The 22,823-nt window shown below is 43.8% G+C and overlaps 1 protein-coding gene across 1 annotated transcript in view; it reads left to right on the top strand.

Annotated features, from left to right (window-relative positions):
* The window catches only part of PIP4K2C (phosphatidylinositol-5-phosphate 4-kinase type 2 gamma), a 70,061-nt gene that overhangs the window by 39,854 nt on the left and 7,384 nt on the right, over positions 1-22,823 (top strand). The window contains exons 5-7 of the mRNA XM_073663302.1: positions 7,668-7,814; positions 17,303-17,341; positions 19,777-19,887. Of these exons, the coding sequence (XP_073519403.1) occupies positions 7,668-7,814; positions 17,303-17,341; positions 19,777-19,887 (297 nt within the window). The remainder of the gene's footprint in view (positions 1-7,667; positions 7,815-17,302; positions 17,342-19,776; positions 19,888-22,823) is intronic.

Genomic DNA, 22,823 nt, shown 5'->3' with positions numbered 1-22,823 from the left:
CAAATTTTATTTTAGACCCCAATTTTTTAATTTTCACAAGCGTACCAGGAGAAATTGGACCACAAAAGTTGTGAAATTTCTACTGAGTACGCCGATATCTCATATGTGGGGGAAAGCCATTGTTTGGGCGCACAGCAGGGCTCGGAAGGGAAGGAGCGCCAATTGACGTTTTCAATGTAAAACTCGCTGGAAATGACAGCGGGCCCCATGTCGCCTTTGGAGAGCTGCTGATGTGCCTAAACAGTGGAAACCCCCCACAAATGACCCCACTTTGGAAACTAGACCCCTTAAGGAACTTATTTAGATGTGTGGTGAGCACTTTGTACCCCCAAGTGTTTTGCAAAGGTTTATGACGTAGAGCCAAAATCATTTTTTTCCACAAAAGCGATCTTTTAGCCGCAATATTTTTATTTTCACGAGGGTACTAGGAGAAATTGGACTCCAAAAGTTGTTGTGCAATTTCTACTGAGTACGCCGATATCTCATATGTGGGGGAAAGCTTTTGTTTGGGCGCACGGCAGGGCTCGGAAGGGAAGGAGCGCCAATTAACGTTTTCAATGTAAAACTCATGTCACGTTCTCAGAGCCCCTGATGGGCCTAAACAGTGGAAATGCCCAACAAGTGCCCCCTTTTTGGAAGTGGTAGCTGATTTTTGAATTTTATAATGTAGTGTCATACGTCAGTTGTGTAGGACAACCTGACGAACACTACACAACTGACGTATGACAACCTGACGAACACTGCGTCAGTTGTGTAGTGTTCATCAGGTTGTCATACGTCAGGAATTAATTTAGTAGTGCATGGAAGTATGGTACTTTTTGAAGCATTCTTTTATGCACAGGCCAGGTTTGTCGGGACAGGTGTCACATTGATAAATGGTGTCCTTGCGTATTCCCCTTTTATTAACACATTCTGCACCTCTTTTGTGACTTACCTTTTTTTGCGACTTGAGGGATCTGCCCCGAAAAATGCTGGCCTGGTACAATTCTTGGTCCTTCAGTTCCGGAAGTACTGGGGCCTGCTTCGTCACTGCTGCCAAATATCAGGGCCTTGATAACTGTCTCCTGGAAGTTAAGGTGGCCTGCACATTGTGACAGAAGGAAAGCGTTGTGCATTGCCATCTGTACAAGGTGCACCGCCAACTTCTTATACCATACCTTGGCCTTTCTCAAAGCTCTGTACGGCTGGAGGACTTGATCAGAGAGATCAACTCCCCCCCCCCCCCTCCATGTACTTGTTGTACCCCACTACGCAGTCTGGTTTGCCGACCTGTGTAGTGGAACCTCGTACAGTGCTGAGGGTGCTGCCACCACCATGTATGGTGGTCAAGAGAAGGACATCCCTCTTGTCCTTGTACTTGACCACCAGCAGGAGGTCGCTACATTGGGCTCTGCTCTCACCCCTTCTGAGCATCTGCCCAATTAGCGTCTTTGGGAGGCCTCTCTAATTTTTGCGGACAGTACCGCAGGCTGCGGTACATCTTGAAGAGAGGGGCACTGGTATAAAAGTTATCCACGTACAGGTGATAACCTTTATCCAGCAGTGGGTGCACCAAGTCCCACACAATTTTTAGGGGGGGAGGGCATTCAGGGGGTTCAGTCCGGGAGTCCTTCCCTTCGTAAACTCTAAACTTGTGAAACTCGCTTGTAAACTTGTAAAACTTGTAAACTCACAAAGTTTATACAGCTTGATAACGTACCTGGCCCTCTTACTGGACAGGTACTGCCGGAATCCAAGCCTCCCCTTAAAAGCAATTAAGGACTCATCCACACAGATGTCCCTTTGGGGCACATACACTTCAGCAAACTTGTCGTTGAAGTGTTCGATGACCGGCCGAACTTTGAAAAGACGATCAAAGTTCGGGTCATCGCTTGCAGGACACCTTGCATTATCGTTGTAATGCAAGAACTTGTGGATGGCCTCAAAACTTGTCCGAGTCATGACCATTCGGAACACTTGGAGTGTTATACAAAACGTCAACACTCCAGTATTGCCGAACTTCTGGCTTCTTCACGATCCCCATATGAAGGATCAGGCCCCAAAACTTAATTTCTACTGCATCTACAGGAGACCAGTTAGAAAATGATGAAGATGGGTTTTGTTCTGTGAGGCCGGTGGTGTCAAACTTGATTACTGATTCCGCCACGAAATCAGGAATCAGTGGCTCATAGTTTTTGGGGGGCGAGGTCCATATGGGGTCAGTAGTGGGGGGCGCTGGTTCGTCTTCTCTCCTGGGACGACTGCAGGGCTGTCCAGCAGCACCTGAGGAGGAGGAAGAAGAGGACAATGAGGCGTCGGAAAAATAAATAAATGTGAGATCCTCGCCCTCGCTGTCAGTGTCGGAGGCAAGAAGAGCGTAGGCCTCCTCCGCTAAATAGCGAGTTTTGGATGAGCAGGACATTTTTTGTTTTGTTATTTATGTAGTGTGTGTCTACTTTATTTAGCGTGTGTATGTGTCAGTGTGCTTGGTGTGAACTTTTTTTCTGAAAAGGACTACTGTATGTGGTGCAAACAGCGAGCACGAGTGTGGATCGGTGAGCTATGTCTCCCATCAACGCTCGGCAGCTGCTGGATGTGCGCACGGGTGTGTGGGAAGAGGGGAATTGGGGTGGATGAGGGGAGATCAGAGGTGACTTACCAAAGTCTTCTCTGTTCTTCTTCCAGCAGCAGGCTCTGGAGCAGGATCAGCAGCAGGACAGGAGCAGGAGACCGTGCTCGGGGCAGGAACTGGAGCCCGGAGCAGGAAACCAGGACCGAGGCTGGAGCAGGAGACCAGAACCAAGAGAATTAACAAAAAAAATCCTGAAAAGCAGCGAGCACAGACGTTGATCAGTGACGTAGTCACTGGTCAGCGCTCGGCCACTGCAGGATGCACGAAAAAAAAAAATGGTGGGAAGGGGGGTAAAAAGAGGGGAGAGGGGGGGGGATTGGGGTGGATGAGGGGAGAACAGAGATGGACTTACCAAAGTCTTCTCTGTTCTTCAGCAGGATCAGCAGCAGGCTCTGGAGCAGGAACCACAGCAGGTCAGGAGCAGGAGACCCAGAACACTGGAGCAGGAGCAGAAGATCCAGGAGACCAGAGCAGCAGCAACTGGAGCAGGTGAGAAGACGGTCTTGTAGTGTCACAGAAGATTCTGTGGCACTACAAGGCCCAGCGACAGACAGATCAGATGTCACCGCTCTGTAGAAATCCTCACCAAGTGTGAGGGTCAGCAGGGCGGTCACAGGGGGGTGATAGGATGGTGACATGTGGCTGTCACCACCCAGTCACCTCCCGGTCAGGTAATCTGATTGGAGCGATCGATTGCTCCAATCAGAGTACCTGAATACAGGTGACCGGGCGGTCACAGGGAGGTGTCACCTCTCTGTGACCCCGTGTGGTGCATGCTGTGCCCCTGCTATCTGATTGGTGCAATCAATGTCATTAATCAGACATTGCTGGGGCAGAGCACGCACCACAGGGAGGTGACACCTCCCTGTGACCGCCTGGTCACCTGTATTCAGGTACTCTGATTGGAGCAATCGATGTCATCATCGATCGCTCCAGTCTGGGGGCTTTCATCACATTGCAGGGGGTCATGGGGCGGTGACAGGCAGGCCCCATGACCGCCCTGTCACCGTGGGGTCCCGCTATGATAGGTGTGATCGGCGATCGCACCGATCATAGCGCTTTGGGGTCAGGGCTGGGGTCTCCGAGCAACAGGCTAGGATTTGTGCTCTTAGGAGCACCGATCCTAGGCTGCACATCCCTGTTTCCGGCAATCTGATTGCCGGAAACAGTGAGAATGCTGTGATTGGCTGTTCAGAATTGAACAGCCAATCACAGCGATTGCGGGGGGGGGTGGGGGTCTGCGACACCGCCCGGGTTGCCGGCACCATCTACCCTGAGGTGAGATGGCACTGGAAATTTAATGCGATCAGCGCGACTTTAGTCGCGGGACCGCATTAAAGACCATGACCTAATAGTACGTCATTGGTCCAATTGGCCCAGGTCACAATGACGTACTATTAGGCCACACGTCAGAAAGGGGTTAAAGCCAGAGGTGGTGCAACAAAATACTAGTGATGTATTGGAGTATTTTTTTGTGTGTTTGTTTTTCATGATTCCATAATTTTTTCCCTCTGCTTGGTCTGAAAAAAATTACCCTTACGGAGTACCACATTTTTTATCTTGATTTCTTTTAGTGTTTCTTAAAGCCCTAAAGTTGCCATTTGAAATGACTTTAGTTTTGTGCCATGTCTGTGATCTGCTTTTTTTCAACAACATTAAACAACTGAATGAACATCCTCCGAGCCCGGTGATTCCATCATTTTTGCCAGGGGTTGTATATATGTGCAGGGCCGGCGTCAGCACCCGTCGCACCCGGGCAAGTGCCGGGGCCCTGAGCAGGCAGAGGGGTCCACTGGCGGTCGCGCACCCCGCCGGGCTATGGGCGGAGGAGAGCGGTGTCAGCGCCCGCCCTTCTCCCCCACTTGCTCAGGGCCCCGGCAGCCGGATACTTAACTCTCCCCATGCCTCCGCAGATCCGCTGTCTTCCTGCTCTGCGCTCCCTGTGACGTCTCGGGTCAGTGGGTGCGGTGACGTCTTTCCACCGCGTGCTCCCCTGAGCCATCACAGGGAGCGCAGAGCGGGAAGATACCGGCGACGCTGGAGTCTGGACCGGAGCAGCTGCAGCAGATGAGGAGTGAGGTGAGTATTTGATTTTTTTTTTTTTAATGTATGGAGGCATGGGGCATTATATGGGGGGGTGACATCCTGCATGGGGCATAATATGTGGGGGGTGACATCCTGAATGGGGCATTATAGAGAGAGGGGGTGACATCCTGCATGGGGCGTTATAGAGAGAGGGGGTGACATCCTGCATGGGGCATTATATGGGGGGGTGACATTCTGCATGGGGCATAATATGGGGGGGGGGGGTGACATCCTGCCTGGGGCATTATAAAGAGGGGGGGTGACATCCTGCATGGGGCATTATAAAGAGGGGGGGTGACATCCTGCATGGGGCATTATAAAGAGGGGGGATGACATCCTGCATGGGGCATTATAAAGAGAGGGGGTGACATCCTGCATGGGGCATTATAAAGAGAGGGGGTGACATCCTGCATGGGGCATTATAAAGAGAGGGGGTGACATCCTGCATGGGGCATTATAAAGAGAGGGGGTGACATCCTGCATGGGGCATTATAAAGAGGGGGGTGACATCCTGCATGGGGCCTTATAAAGAGGGGGGGTGACATCCTGCATGGGGCCTTATAAAGAGGGGGGGTGACATCCTGCATGGGGCCTTATAAAGAGGGGGGGGTACATCCTGCATGTGGTATTATAAAGAGGAGGGGTGACAGCCTCCATGGGGCATTATAAGGGGGGGGGGACAGCCTGCATGGGGCATTATAAGGGGGGGGGGGGACAGCCTGCATGGAGCATTATAAGGGGACGACGACAGCCTGTATGGGGCATTATGTGGGGGGTAACAGCCTGCATGGAGCATTATGTGGGGGGTAACAGCCTGCATGGACCATTATATGGGGGCCAGTATCCTGTATGGAGCGTTATAAGGGGACCAGTATCCTGTATGGAGCTTTAAAAGGGGACCAGTATCCTGTATGTAGCGTTATTTGGGGGCCAGTATTCCGTATGGGGCCCAGTATTCCGTATGGGGCCTTATATGGGGGCCAGTATTCTGTGTGGAGCGATTCGCCAGTTTCTGAGCTACTGTGGAATTTACAATAGATATCACTCATGTAATGTAAGAAGTGAAATCTTTGCATTGTAATATATATATATACACACACACACAGTACAGACCAAAAGTTTGGACACACCCTCTCATTTAGAGATTTTTCTGTATTTTCATGACTATGAAAATTGTACATTCACACTGAAGGCATCAAAACTATGAATTAACACATGTGGAATTATATACTTAACAAAAAAGTGTGAAACAACTGAAAATATGTCTTATATTCTAGGTTCTTCAAAGTAGCCACCTTTTGCTTTGATGACTGCTTTGCACACTCTTGGCGAGCTTCAAGAGGTAGTCAGCCGAAATGGTCTTCCAACAATCTTGAAGGAGTTCCCAGAGATGCTTAGCACTTGTTGGCCTTTTTGCCTTCACTCTGCGGTCCAACTCACCCCAAACCATCTCAATTGGGTTCAAGTCTGGTGACTGTGGAGGCCAGGTCATCTAGCGTAGCACCCCATCACTCTCCTTCTTGGTCAAATAGCCCTTACACAGCCTGGAGGTGTGTTTGGGGTCATTGTCCTGTTGAAAAATAAATTATGGTCCAACTAAACGTAAACCAGATGGAATAGCATGCCACTGCAAGATGCTGTGGTAGCCATGCTGGTTCAGTATGCCTTAAGTTTTGAATAAAACCCCAACAGTGTCACCAGCAAAGCACCCCCACACCATCACACCTCCTCCTCCATGCTTCACGGTGGGAACCAGGCATGTAGAGTCCATCCGTTCACCTTTTCTGCGTCACACAAAGACACGATGGTTGGAACCAAAGATCTCAAATTTGGACTCATCAGACCAAAGCACAGATTTTCACTGGTCTAATGTCCATTCCTTGTGTTCTTTAGCCCAAACAAGTCTCTTCTGCTTGTTGCCTGTACTTAGCAGTGGTTTGCTAGCAGCTATTTTACCATGAAGGCCTGCTGCACAAAGTCTCCTCTTAACAGTTGTTGTAGAGATGTGTCTGCTGCTAGAATTCTGTGTGGCATTGACCTTGTCTCTAATCTGAGCTGCTGTTAACCTGCGATTTCTGAGGCTGGTGACTCGGATAAACTTATCCTCAGAAGCAGAGGTGACTCTTGGTCTTCCTTTCCTGGGGCGGTCCTCATGTGAGCCAGTTTCTTTGTAGCGCTTGATGGTTTTTGCAACTGCACTTGGGGACACTTTCAAAGTTTGCCCAATTTTTCGGACTGACTGACCTTCATTTCTTAAAGTAATGATGGCCGCTCGTTTTTCTTTACTTGGCTGCTTTTTTCTTGCCATAATACAAATTCTAACAGTCTATTCAGTAGGACTATCAGCTCTCTATCCACCAGACTTCTGCACAACACTACTGATGGTCCCAACCCCATTTATAAGGCAAGAAATCCCACTTATTAAACCTGACAGGGCACACCTGTGAAGTGAAAACCATTTCCGGTGACTACCTCTTGAAGCTCATCAAGAGAATGCCAAGAGTGTGCAAAGCAGTCATCAAAGCAAAAGGTGGCTACTTTGAAGAACCTACAATATAAGACATATTTTCAGTTGTTTCACACTTTTTTGTTAAGTATATAATTCCACATGTGTTAATTCATAGTTTGATGCCTTCAGTGTGAATGTTCAATTTTCATAGTCATGAAAATACAGAAAAATCTTTAAATGAGAAGGTGTGTCCAAACTTTTGGTCTGTGCTGTATATGTATATATATATATATATATATATATATATATATATATATATATTTCTCTGCGGTATCTGTGCATCATGAATCATGGTATGTATTAAAGGGGCCCACCGAGACTCTTTCGCCCGGGGCCCAGAAAAACCTGGAGCCAGCCCTGTATATGTGTATCTATAATATGTATGTGTGTTGCCTCGTAGGTGAAATTCTATGCAAATAAGTTCTTTTTAGACTGAAATCTTTATTTCTCTCTGTCTTCTAGCATATTGTGAAATGTCATGGTAGCACCCTTCTGCCTCAGTTTTTGGGGATGTATCGTCTGAGTGTAGACAATGAAGACTCCTATATGCTGGTAATGAGAAATATGTTCAGCCACCGCCTTACAGTTCACAGGAAGTATGATCTTAAGGTGAGCTTGTGTTTTATGGCCTTCAGATCATTCTGGACGCTTTATTTTCTTCATTAGAATATATGTGATTTTGCTGCAAGATGGTTCTGTCTCTATTGTTCCTGGTAATGGTCAGCCTTAAAACTGACGCTAGGTCTGCAGGGCCCGCACCTCTACCCGGAGACCTGCCTGCTATTTAACGCTTTCCCACATTAGATGTGAATTAACATCCTGGAACATGGTCTGCATGTGTGAAGGGGTCTCTGAAGATGAGCTCTTTCTACTCACGACTGATGCCCGCCTTATTACATAGTCCTCATCTGTCTCTAACAGCCACAGCTGAAGCAGAGTTCCAGGTGTGGTTATTAACCATTTAAACACCGCTGTCAAACTTTGATTCTAATTTACTGAGATAATGACTTTTTGTGTTTTCATTGGCTGTAAGCCATAATCAACAGAAATAAACACTTGAAATAGATCACTCTGTTTGTAATGACTCTATATAATGAGTTTCACACGTTTTGTATTGAAGAACTGAAATAAATTAACTTTTTGATGATATTCTAATTTAGTGAGATGCACCTGTATGTTTACAGATAGCAGAGCAAAAGATATGATGTTGAATCATATGGCACCCTAGAAAGAAAGCTGACAATGTCTACAATAATATATTCAAATATCTGTAAAGGGATTATTCTATAAAAGTGGGTACCACTCAATTTACCTTTTAATGAAGGCCACCAAGAGAAGGGTGTTATGGGCTGTCTCCCTCGCCCCGACGCCCCCAGAAGAAGTGAGAGCGTAACTGCGTCGTGGCGAGGGAGACTCTGAACTGAACGATGAGTAACCTGTCATAAGAGCATACAGATGAATATGTAAGCAGAGCACCAGATAGAGCGCCCCCCCACAGGCCGCCCCGAAGCATGAGCATATCATTATCTCCAAACTGAAAGTAAGAATTACACAAGAACCACAGGACGGATTTAATCAACCAAGGTATTATTTTAATCAGCGTAATGTCGCCCACCTGACAGTCTATGTAGTTTACTGAGCACAATCCTACTGACAGGTGCTCTTTAAAGAATGGCAGTACAAGTAAGGTACAAAATAAAATTAAAAAATATATTATGCCACTGTCCTGCTCCGTAAAAAAAAAATTATACACACACAGTACAGACCAAGAGCTTGGACACACCTTCTCATTTAAAGATTTTTCTGTATTTTCATGATTATGAAAATTGTACTTTCACACTGAAGGCATCAAAACTATGAATTAACACATGTGGAATTATATACTTAACAAAAAAGTGTGAAACAACTGAAAATATGTCTTATATTCTAGGTTCTTCAAAGTAGCCACCTTTTGCTTTGATGACTGCTTTGCACACTCTTGGCATTCTCTTGATGAGCTTCAAGAGGTAGTCACCAGAAATGGTCTTCCAACAATCTTGAAGGAGTTCCCAGAGATGCTTAGCACTTGTTGGCCCTTATGCCTTCACTCTGTGGTCCAGCTCACCCCAAACCATCTCGATTGGGTTCAGGTCTGGTCACTGTGGAGGCCAAGTCATCTGGCGTAGCACCCCATCACTCTCCTTCTTGGTCAAATAGCCCTTACACAGCCTGGAGGTGTGTTTGGGGTCATTGTCTAGTTGAAAAATAAATGATGGTCCAACTAAACGCAAACTGGATGGAATAGCATGCCGCTGCAAGATGCTGTGGTAGCCATGCTGGTTGAGTATGCCTTCAATTTTGAATAAATCCCCAATAGTGTCACCAGCAAAGCACCACCACACCATCACACCTCCTCCTCCATGCTTCACGGTGGGAACCAGCCATGTAGAGTCCATCCGTTCACCTTTTTCTGCGTCGCACAAAGACACGGTGGTTGGAACCAAAGATCTCAAATTTGGACTCATCAGACCAAAGCACAGATTTCCACTGGTCTAATGTCCATTCCTTGTGTTCTTTAGCCAAAACAAGTCTCTTCTGCTTGTTGCCTGTCCTTAGCATTGGTTTCCTAGCAGCTATTTTACCATGAAGGCCTGCTGCACAAAGTCTCCTCTTAACAGTTGTTGAAGAGATGTGTCTGCTGCTAGAACTCTGTGAGGCATTGACCTGGTCTCTAATCTGAGATGCTGTTAACCTGCGATTTCTGAGGCTGGTGACTCGGATAAACTTATCCTCAGAAGCAGAGGTGACTCTTGGTCTTCCTTTCCTGGGGCGGTCCTCATGTGAGCCAGTTTCTTTGTAGCGCTTGATTGTTTTTGCAACTGCACTTGGGGACACTTTCAAAGTTTGCTCAATTTTTCGGACTGACTGACCTTCATTTCTTAAAGTAATGATGGCCACTCGTTTTTCTTTACTTAGCTGCTTTTTTCTTGCCATAATACAAATTCTAACAGTCTATTCAGTAGGACTATCAGCTCTCTATCCACCAGACTTCTGCACAACACAACTGATGGGCCCAACCCCATTTATAAGGCAAGAAATCTCACTTATTAAACCGTGACAGGGCACACCTGTGAAGTGAAAACCATTTCCGGTGACTACCTCTTGAAGCTCATCAAGAGAATGCCAAAAGTGTGCAAAGCAGTCATCAAAGCAAAAGGTGGCTACTTTGAAGAACCTAGAATATAAGACATATTTTCAGTAGTTTCACACTTTTTTGTTAAGTATATAATTCCACATGTGTTAATTCATAGTTTTGATGCCTTCAGTGTGAATGTACAATTTTCATAGTCATGAAAATACAGAAAAATCTTTAAATGAGGTGTGTCCAAACTTTTGGTCTGTACTATATATATATATATATATATATATATATATATATATATATATATATATATATATATATATATATATATATATATATATATATATATATATATATATATATATATATATATATATATATATAATATAATATATTATATAATATATATACACTGCTCAAAAAAATAAAGGGAACACTCAAATAACACATCCTAGATCTGAATGATTGAAATATTCTCATTGAATACTTTGTTCTGTACAAAGTTGAATGTGCTGATAACAAAATCACACAAAAATCATCAATGGAAATCAAATTTATTAACCAATGGAGGCCTGGATTTGGAGTCACCCCCAAAATTAAAGTGGAAAAATACACTACAAGCTGATCCAACTTTGATGTAATGTCCTTAAAACTAGTCAAAATGAGGCTCAGTATTGTGTGTGTCTTCCACGTGCCTGTATGACCTCCCTACAACGCCTGGGCATGCTCTTGATGAGGTTGCGGATGGTCTCCTGAGGGATCTCCTCCCAGACCTGGACTAAAGCATCCGCCAACTCCTGGACAGTCTGTGGTGCAACGTGACGTTGGTGGATGGAGCGATACATGATGTCCCAGATGTGCTCTATCGGATTCAGGTCTGGGTAACGGGCGGGCCAGTCCATAGCTTCAATGCCTTCATCTTGCAGGAACTGCTGACACACTCCAGCCACATGAGGTCTGGCATTGTCCTGCATTAGGGGGAACTCGGGGCCAACCGCAGGATGGTCTCACAAGGGGTCTGAGGATCTCATCTCGGTACCTAATGGCAGTCAGGCTACCTCTGGCGAGCACATGGAGGGCTGTGCGGCCCTCCAAAGAAATGCCACTCCACACCATTACTGCCCACTGCCAAACGGGTCATGCTGAAGGATGTTGCAGGCAGCAGATCGCTCTCCACTGCGTCTCCAGACTGTCACGTCTGTCACATGTGCTCAGTGTGAACCTGCTTTCATCTGTGAAGAGCACAGGACCCCAGTGGCGACTTTGCCAATCCTGGTGTTCTGTGGTAAATGCCAAGCGTCCTGCATGGTGTTGGGCTGTGAGCACAACCCCCATCTGTGGACGTTGGGCCCTCATTACCACCCTTATGGAGTCGGTTTCTAACCGTTTGTGCAGACATTTGCACATTTGTGGCCTGCTGGAGGTCATTTTGCAGGACTCTGGCAGTGCTCTTCCAGTTCCTCCTTGCACAAAGGCGGAGGTAGCGGTCCTGCTGCTGGGTTGTTGCCCTCCTGTGGCTCCCTCCACATCTCCTGGTGTACTGGCCTGTCTCCTGGTAGCGCCTCCAGCCTCTGGACACTACGCTGACAGACGCAGCAAACCTTCTTGCCACAGCTCGCGTTGATGAGCCGTCCAGGATGAGCTGCACTACCTGAGCAACTTCTGTGGGTTGTAGAGTCCGTCTCATGCTACCACGAGTGTGAAAGCACAACCAACCTTGAAAAGTGACCAAAACATCAGCCAGAAAGCATTGGTACTGAGATGTGGTCTGTTGTCCCCACCTGCAGAATCAGTCCTTTGAGTGTGTCTTGATAATTGCCAATAATTCCATCTATTGTCTATTCCATTTGCACAACAGCATGTGAAATTGATTGTCAATCAGTGTTGCTTCCTAAGTGGACAGTTTGATTTCACAGAAGTTTGATTTACTTGGAGTTATATTCTGTTTGTGTTCCCTTTATTTTTTTGAGCAGTGTGTAGCCCCATGTATCTAAAAAATGCAAAAATTACTTGAATATCGGAAATTTTGTTATAGGTTTTTAACCCCTTTCTGGCCCAGGGCGTATTAATACGTATCTGTGCCCTGGGCCTTATGGGCCTGATACGTATTAATACGCCCTGGCGATTTCGCCTGCACACAAGCGGTGCTGGCGAGATCGCCGCCGGTGTCAGCTGATTTGACAGCTGACACCCGGTGTTATGTGCAGGGAGCGGTCCTACACCACTCCCGGCACATTAACCTCCGAAATGCTGCTACCGAAATCGATCGCAGCATTCCGGTGGCAAGAGGAGGTAAGCGCGATACTTACCTCCTCTGCTGGCGTCTCGCAGCGTCTGAGTCTGGTCCCGGATGTTGCCATGGTGACCCGACGTCATCATGGCAACATCCAGGTCACCAGGAGGCAGGAAGTTGCTTTGGTCATGCGCAGTGCACGACTAAAGTAAGTTCTCCCTGTGCAGTGCTGACAGGCTGCATGGCATAGGGAGCTGCTGCTCTCTATGCCATGCAGGCGATCAGTCTGCAAAAAGTGAAAGTCCCATAGTGGGACAATGTGAACAAGTAATAGTTATGTCAGAAAGTGGGGGGGGGGGATAATAATAATAAAAAATATATATTGTACCCATAAATAAATAATCTTATGAAAAAAAAAAAATAAACCAATAGAAGTACACACATTTGGTATCGCCGCGTCCAGAACGACCTGACCTATAAAACTGTCCCGCTAGTTAACCCCTTTAGTAAACACGGTAGTAAAAAAAACAAACAAAAAAAAACAAAAAACATAAAACTATGTTTTATCATATCGCCAAACAAAAAATGGAATAAAACGCGATCAAAAAGACAAATGTAAATAAAAATGGTACCGCTGAAAACGTCATCTTGTCCTGCAAAAAACAAGCTGCCATACAGCTCCAACAACCGAAAAATAAGTTATAGCTCTCAGAATAAAGCGATGCAAAAACAATTCTTTTTTCTACAAAATAGTTTTTGTGTAAAAGCGCCAGAATATAAAAAAATATATAAATGCGGTACTGCTGTAAATGTACTGACCCGAAGAATAAAGCTACCTTATCAATTTTACCACATGCAGAACGGCATAAAAAAAAAAAAAAAAAAAAAAAAAACAACTATTCCTGAATTGTTTGTTGTTGTTTATTCTGCCTCCCAAAAATCGGAATAGAAAGCGATCAAAAAATGTAATTTGCCCGAAAATGGTACCAATAAAAAGGTCCACTTGTCCCGCAAAAAACAAGCCGTCACATGACTGTCGGCCGAAATATGGAAAAAAATATGGCGATGCAAAAACTAATCTTTGCAAAAAAAATGCGTCTTTTAGTGTGTGACAGCTGTCAATCATAAAAACCCGATATGAATCTGGCATCGCTGTAATTGCACTGACCTGAAGAATAACGTCGTCTAATCACTTATACCATACGATGAACGGCGTAAAAAATAAACTTTAGGGTTGCTTTAGAGTTAACATTGGGCTAGGGATTTTTTCAGAAGTAAATAAAAAAAAAATGACGACGATATGGCAACTAGTGAGCGCAAGTACTCGCTACTTGAGTTTGCATCGGGTGCTTGGGTATGCACAGAGTATGGCGGGTGCTCGAGTGACATGCTTGAGTCTCTGTCCCAAATGTTTTTCAGCTGTTATACAGCCAAAAAAAACTCGCGGGGATTGCCTGCCATGCACGAGCGATCCCCGCATGTTTTTTTTTGGGTGTCTAATAACCATGAAACATGCGGGCGGGTACTCGAGCATGTCAGTTGAGCACCCGCGATACTTGGTGTACACCCGAGTACCTGATGCAAACTCAAATAGATGCAAACTCAAATAGCAAGCACTTGCACTCAAGACTAATGACAACTTATTCAATATGATGACCTAACGTTATCAAATTCTGTAGGATACCACTGGGGATCCTGGAGGGGTGTAGTTTCCAAAATGGAGTCACTGGGGGGAGGGTTTCCACTATTTAGGCACATCAGGGACTCCCCAAACGCAACATGGCGTCCGCTAATTATTCAAGCAAATTTTACAAATCAAAGTCAAATGGCTCTCCTTCCCTTCCGAACCCTGCCGTGCGCCCAAACAGTGGTTTTCCCAAACATATGGGGTATCGGCTTACTCAGGAGAAATTGCACAACAAATTACATGGTGCAATTTCTCCTGTTACCCTTGTGAAAATGCAAAAGTGGGGGCTGAAAAACATTTTTGTTGAAAAAATGTGAAAATTTTATTTTTACGGTTCAATGTTATAAACTTCTGTGAAGCACCTGGGGGTTCTGGGTGCTCACCACACATCTAGATAAGTTCCCTAAGAGGTCTAGTTTCCAAAATGGTGTCACTTGTGGGGGGTTTCCGCTGTTTAGGCACATCAGGGGCTCCCCAAATGCAACATGGCGTCCGCTAATTATTCAAGCAAATTTTACGTTCAAAAAGTCAAATGACACTCCTTCCCTTCCGAACCCTGCCGTGCGCCCAAACGGTGGTTTTTTTTCCTCACATACGGGGTATCTGCGTGCTCGGGGGACACAAATTTTGGGGTCCATTTTTTCCTGTTACCCCTGCGAAAATAAAAAAATTTGGGTCTAAAGTAACATTTTTGTGAAAAAAGTTAAATGTTCATTTTTTTTCTTCCACATTCCAAAAATTCCTGTGAAGCACCTGAAGGGTTAATAAAGTTCTTGAATGTGGTTTTTAGCACCTTGAGGGGTGCAGTTTTTAGAATGGTGTCACTTTTGGGTATTTTCTGTCAAAGTCACGTCAAATGTGATGTGGTCTCTAAAAAAAAAAAAATGCTTTTGTAAATTTTGTTGTTAAAATGAGAGATCGCTGGTCAACTTTTAACCCTTATAGCTTCCTTCCCAAAAAAAATTTGGTTCCAAAATTGTGCTGATGTAAAGTAGACATGTGGGAAATGTTATTTATTAACTATTTTGTGTGACATAACTCTCTGGTTTAAGGGCATAAAAATTAAAATTTTGAAAATTGGAAAATTTTCGCCAAATTTCAGATTTTTTTTTTTTTTTTTTTTTCCACAAATAAACGGAAGTGATATCGAAGAAATTTTACCACTATCATGAAGTACAATATGTCACGAAAAAACAGTCTCAGAATTGGCGGGATCCGTTGAAGCGTTCCAGAGTAATTACTTCATAAAGTGACAGTGGTCAGAATTGTAAAAATTGGCTTGGTCATTAACGTGTAAACCACCCTCGGGGGTAAAGGGGTTAAACCGCATGCACGAAAAGATATGAAAATGTGCCTGGTCTTTGCTGGGGTAAATGGCCTGGTCTTGATCGCAGACAGAAAACCGTTGTGCAGAGCTTTGTAACAAGTGTTTTACCTTGCATCAGAGCTTGATTCAGATCAACACAGCTTGTCTCTGCTGTATAATACTCTCTATGTTGCTGCAGCTTGTCTCCGTGAGCTAAAAAGTGAATGAAGAGCAGACATGCTCCTCTCTGTGCTATGCCGTCTATGGGTGAAATCACTGCCGCTCGTCTACTCCAGCAAACAGTGGATAGCACGTTACAAAGTGCGTGCAGAGGGGAAAATTGTTGAGACTGCAGGATAGAAGTCACATAATGACCAGATACAGTGTTATTCCTCATGAACACGCGGGACACCTTATTACTTGAAAGCACAGTTACCCTGTGTGCTGAGTCACAACCACACATAAATATTATTCATGTAAGGGTCTTGTCCAGGTAAAGCCCAGGCTCGTGCTCCTTCCCTTGCTACAGAGTTATCTGAGGCCAGTCTGCTCCGCTGCTGACAATTTCTTCATCCTATAAGAATTGTATCATAATAACCAGATGTCACAGCAATGCCTCTCCAGATGTCGGTGATGCCTGTAAGGACATTTTTCTCAAAAAAAAAAAAAAAAACCCGCCTCGTTCTTATTACTGCTCCATGGCAGGAGAAATGTAAAAGTTTCTACAAGCAAATGCGCTGCAGAGCCGCTGATCCGCAGAGGATGTAGTGGGAGATCAAAAGTAGCTAATAAAACAATTAGGATAGCGGACACCTCAAAGGGGGGTGATTTGTGAATCCCAACCCCTTGCAAGGTGAAGCACTCGAGCTCAGTATAAAAGAGACGCAGTGGCGGAGGCTGCGGTTAGCGTACGTACAGTGAATACTCAGTCTATAGGATGTTTTTTCCAGGGATTGGATATTGATGAACTATCCATATGCCATATCGTTAGTATCAGATTGGTGAGGGCCCAGCACCCCCTCCGATCTGCTGTTATTTGCTCTTGTGGCCGCTGTACGTAAACATATTGATTGTTCTTTGCTGCTCTTCAATATGTAGCATCCGCTACTGGGTACTGCAGCACAACTCCTGTGCATAGACAACCTTTCTTAAGCCATATCAAGTCTAGGAGCGGATGTCACGTGCATGTAATATCTATACATGTTATTCGTTACTCCATTAACGGTCTGTGTCTGTCTAGGCCAGCCACAGGCACTTTGTAAAATACCCATCAGCACCTGGATTTGATGTGGCTTACAAAACAAAAATATTTTAAAATACCAATAAAAACATTTGAACAAAAAAAACATTACTGCGTCACACGTCCTGTGTTGGGCCACTGATTTCACATGCAAATATATTAGTGTCCCCCATACAACAAAACTTACCATCTTCTAGTATTGCAATGGGCGTCTGAAAGGGACACTATGTGAACATGCTCCTATTTTGCATGCATACCTACCAAGTTTATACTCCAGTTCATTTTTTTTTCGCTTATATTACAAATGTGAGTTGCTGCAAATTATGTACAAATTATGTACTAATTATGCAAAGGACTGTTTTTACCCTATTGTGGAATATGCAGTGCAACCTCCAGTACTGACTTTTTTTTTTTCTTTGTAAGGTTTTTCACTGTAATTGGATTCCTCGATCACTGAATGTTAGTTGAGCATTGTACCATACTGATTTTATTTCTTTATATCATTCACAGGGATCTTTGGTTTCTCGAGAGGCTAGTGATAAAGAGAAGGTACATTTCTTTTCCTTTCCCCTTGAGATCATACGATGCATTTCTGGAACCATTTTCATTGTTTTTTTCTTCCTTTTGTATATAGCTATTGGATATGAGGCTTGCTTTTTTTCTCTAGTTAAGATTGAAAGGTACAAACATTTTTTCCCCAGAATATAAATGGTAAAATCCAGCACTATAAAAGAGGTTCTGTAAAGATCCAAAATTATAATGAGATTGAAAATACACTTTTCATTAAAGTGTGTTTAGATAAAAACTGGAATGACAATAAGTGCAATAGGGTCCTATTTGGATTACAAAGGAAAGATTAAAATTGATTTGCTCACCTAGAGGGGGGTTGTGAAAGTCACATCCCCTTTATTAGCTTTTAAGTAAAGACTGCGGCTGCAGATCAACCAAACAGATAGTAAGCAAACTTGGAGATGAAAGTGGATATAAAACCTGTGCTGCCAAGGATCTAATATACGATAGGAAACCAGATGCGGTTTATTTAACAGCGCGTATCGAGGTAATCATACTTCTTCAGTGAGATAAACCATCATTGTGGTTTGTCTTGATGAAGAGGTATGATAACCTCAAAACGCGTTGACAAATAATACTGCATCCATACCGCATCTGGTTTCCTATCGTATATTGGATCCTCTGCAGTGCAGGTTTTATATCCACTTTCATCTCTAAGTTTGCTTTTCATTAAAATGGCACATTTGGACGTGCGACTTCAGCCCATCAATGCATTATTAAAGTGTGCCGATCATCTAAACACCAGTCACTTTTTGCCGACAGAAATGATTTGATTATCCTGATGAAGAAGCATTTCGTGTGAGGCTGGGTAATCGCCGACATGTTTGCAGCGGACTGATAATCAGGAACTAATGTTTTTACGAACACTCATTTGATGACAAACTACTGGTGTAAATAAATTCATCATAAATGTTTGTTCTGCTGTAGCCCATTTGATGCATTTTTTTCTGCATAAAACAGACTGGGGCCAGAAACCCACAGCTCAAATGACTTTTGCCTTTCTTTTTGCTGCTAGCCAATATTGATCTTTATTGGCAGGAGGACAGTAAAAATGCACCGGTTTTTGTTTTTCTGCACAGAACAAGTGTATATTGTGTGAACAAGCTCTAATACAGTGTTTGGGTAATTATGAGCTGAAAACAGCAATCTTGTTAATGACCTGACAGTGTGAAAACTGCAATATGTTGCAGAACAAACCACATGTCATTACCTACATTTTCAATGCATAAAACGTATGTTTTATTTGAGTTTTCAGATTTTAGAGTATTTCAGGAGGTCATAAAAGCTGCCATTTGTTTTTGTTAGGATTATGTCAGGCCGGTATTTCGGTGCACGCTCCGTTCTGGGCGCGCTATTCCTGTTTATCTGATGCTTGGAGTAAGTGACCTGGAGCCTTATTAGGATCTTGCAGAGTTTGAGGTTGAGGAAACTCTGCTATAACTGTAACATTGCAGAAATTCCAGAAATCACTTTAGGAACGTTCCTATGTGGTGAGACATTGCCTCTGTTCTCTGATAACATTCTTTATATTCTAGTTCCCTTAAGTCTTTGCTATCAGATTTATGTGGTTTTTTTTTGCTTTAGATAAGTGTTGATTTAAAATTCTACAAGGTGAGAGCTAAAGTTATTAGATGTTATAGTGAACCTGACAATTCCACATCCTTAGGACTCATTCAGACAATTTTATTTTTGCCCATGAAATCATCCACAATACTGAAACATCATTAAATTCACCTTAAGGGGTTTTCTTTGGGACTTTTATATTGATAGTCTATCCTTAGGATAAGTCATCAATATATTATTGGTGGGGGTGAGACACTCTGCACCTCTGACGATCCTCTGTTCCTGGCGGCTGCCGGATGTGGCAAGTTGCAGAACTGCATAGGACAGCGCCGTCACCTACATAGTGGCTGAGGCCGGGTATTACACAGCCAACCCTTATTGATTCAAATTGGGGCTGTACCCGCAGTATCCAGCCGCGGCCACTATTCCGTTAATGGAGCTTTGCTGTTGCGGCCCGCAGCGCAGCACATCTGGCCATCTTCTGAAACCGCTGATTGGCAGGGGTACCGGGTGCCGCACCCCCACTGATCGGATATTGATGACCTATCCAAAGATGGGTCTTCAATGTAAAAGTCCTAGAAACCTTTAATGAACCTAAGATGACTATCAATAGAACGAGTATTCGGCTGCCAGATAGTCTTCCTGTACCCATACTCCTCTCCAACACCATCGTATCTTCAGTGGGAACATCGGATCCATCATGGTAAAATCTAGTATGCCAGAGCTTTCTTTTCCCTGAGTTCTGTCAGGGGTGAATCTGGACACCCCCACACACATTAAGTCTCTAGGGTGTTTGGTCACCTCCGTATTTATTTTGAACATTGGGTGCTCATTGTTCACTTTGCCTTCAGATAAAGGAGCTCCCGACTCTGAAGGACATGGATTTCCTAAACAAGAGCCAGAAGGTGTACGTGGATGAGGAACAAAAAGTCTTCATGGAGAAACTGAAGCGGGATGTTGAGGTAGGGTGAATGTCTGCGCTCAGTGCCGTGTTTGTATACACAGTTCTGTTTGTGTTAGGCCACATTCGCATGACTTATAAACTAAAAACCCGCAGTACGGTGGGACATTTTGTGTGATGAAAGTTCTTTCAGAACCCCTCAGGCTGGGCACATTTTCAAATAAATCAATTTTACCCATTGCAATTCACATGGTAAGATCTGAATCAGTTGACATGGGCAGTGTAGTTCCGCAAAAAAGTGAAAAATTCCAGCTCCAAAAAGTTATATTAAAAAATGTCAAATTTTTATTACATCATTTTAAAATCTCTTGAGGTCACAAGGTACATGGAAATTCACATAGCAACACGTTTCCAACACCAACCAGCGTTCTTTGTAGTACCGCACACTGCACCATTCCGCACTTGTGGGGCAGTGAAGACCATATGAAATGGTGTCAATATGTCCTGAGCTTTAATTAACCTGCCTCTCGCCACAAGGGAAAACTTAACCACTTGGAACCCCTGTTACACACCTCTCACCCAGCCAAATCAGTTCTTTTGCTTTGCTTGTGAGAGAGGCAAGCACCACAAAGCACGTGTCTACATATGGAGTTCCTGATTGGCTTCTTATGCTAAGTCATATGGTAAGACCCTTCTAAAGTGTCTAAATTTACTTTTAGGTTTGCTACCTCCAATAGGTTGCACTAGACTTCCAGTCCTCTTCATCTCTGAAGAGGCTATTTGCATATTTAAATTCTCTGGGGAACATTACATGGTCTAGAATTCTCCCTACGCCTACCTGGCGCTCTCCACAAGGAGAAACGTAAAGTAATTAAACTAAACACAGACCGTGGCAATCTGGTCTTGTAAGTAGGGTCTGAGCATGGGGTATGGGAGCATGGATGGAAGCTGAGACTGGTGTACTAACTTTGCTACACCGGCAGTTCAAGCCATCCACTCTAAGTAAATGAACAAGGCAGTTTGAGAGAACAGGAAGCAAGATAAGGTAATTGATTACATTACCAAGATTCATAATTTTAAAAACCCAGCATAAAAAAGTTACTCTTTAACCTTTTTTTACCCCTAGCAGAGACCACCCACCCAGTCAAATCATTTCTCCTGCTTTGCACTGATGAGGGGAAAACACACTGAAACATGTTTACAAATGGAGTTTCCAGTTACACTTCTTTTCCTAAGTCATGTGGCAAGGCTCGTTAAAGGGTCATTATTGACTTTTAGGTTTGCTCCCTCCAATGGGTGGTGCAGTTCATTTCCTCTTCCTCTTCGTAAAGAGGATATTTGCAGAGCTTTAATTAAAGTTTTGTCAATATAATGTTTAATAACCTACAGCTGTTTTGGATGTGTGTGAATACTTGCGGTCTGTCTATACCACGTGGCTGGTAATGACTCCTGGTCTAAAGTGCCTCAGTACATAATTTATAAAGTACAGAGATGAAGGTTAGATCTTTTGTTGCAGCACAGAATGTAATTTGTATTTTCTGCACTGAAGCTACAAGTGGATTTTTCTCATTTGGTAAAGGATAACATGGCTTATTCACGTTGTTCTTTTTCCATGTCCTCTGGCTAATTTGATGTTTCTGTACATGACATCTTATCCTTCAAGCAAAATGTTCTTATTATACAAGCGTCTGGCTAATCGAGTCTTGTGATGCTGATGTGTCAATTCTGCCCTTGGGAAAATTGATTAAAGACCTTGTAATTTAAATATATTAAATTCTTGTCATTTGGCAATTTTCATGACCCACATCTCCACATAGGTAGGCATGGTGTAAATAGCCAGACTAGTTTATTAAAAAAAAACCTCATACAAAACTTGTTAGAAATCTGCAGTCTCACAAACTCTACCTCTTAACAAGTAATTTGTTTGTTCTCCTCGTGTTTGCTGGGTTTCCTCCGGGTTCTCCGGTTTCCTCCCACACTCCAGAGACATACTGATAGGGGCTCACAATCTAGATTCTCTATGGGGACTACGATGATGACGTCTGTAAAACGCTGCGGAATATGATGGAGCTATAAAAGCACCGCATAATAAATGAGAGCTGGCCCAGTGTTAAATTGTTTGTCTGAGGTTTGGTATCTTTCACCCCTAGGAGAGGAACATCTGCCCACAGCAAGGAGATATATAGAATTTTTTTACTTTTTTTTTTTTTTCAGGAGGTTGAATAATATTAGAAAATATGTTCGCTCCTTTGACCATAGGTTATATCTAGTTTTGCAACAACCATTTTATTTACACTGTGTTCTGAATTATTAGGCAAATGAGTATTTTGATCACATGATACTTCTTATACATGTTGTCCTACTCCAAGCTGCATAGGCTTGAGAGCCAACTACCAATTAAGTAAATCTGGTGATGTGCATCTCTGTAATGAGGAGGGGTGTTGACTAATGACATCAACACTCTATATAAGGTGTGCTTAATTATTAGGCAACTTCCTTTCCTTTGGCAAAATGGATCAGAAGAGAGATTTGACGGGCTCTGAAAAGTCCAAAATTGTGAGATGTCTTGCAGAGGGATGCAGCAGTCTTGAAATTTCCAAACTTTTAAAGCGTGATCACCGAACAATCAAGCGTTTCATGGAAAATAGCCAACAAGGTCGCAAGAAGCGTGTTGGCCAAAAAAGGCACAAAATAACTGCCCATGAATTGAGGAAAATAAAGCGTGAAGCTGCCAAGATGCCATTCGCCACCAGTTTTGCCATATTTCAGAGCTGCAACATTACTGGAGTATCAAAAAGCACAAGGTGTGCGATACTCAGGGACATGGCCAAGGTAAGGAAGGCTGAAAAACGACCACCTTTGAACAAGAAACATAAGATAAAACTTCAAGAATGGTTCAAGAAATATCTTAAGACTGATTTTTCAAAGGTTTTATGGACTGATGAAATGAGAGTGACTCGTGATGGGCCAGAGGCTGGATCAGTAAAGGGCAGAGAG

This window comes from Phyllobates terribilis, unplaced genomic scaffold, assembly GCF_046119375.1.
Source record: "Phyllobates terribilis strain yellow unplaced genomic scaffold, ASM4611937v1 Scaffold_2__4_contigs__length_985480577, whole genome shotgun sequence".
Classification (NCBI taxonomy): domain Eukaryota; kingdom Metazoa; phylum Chordata; class Amphibia; order Anura; family Dendrobatidae; genus Phyllobates; species Phyllobates terribilis.
The sequence above is the reverse complement of the archived record's forward strand: the minus strand, read 5'-3'. Positions and strand labels throughout refer to the sequence as shown.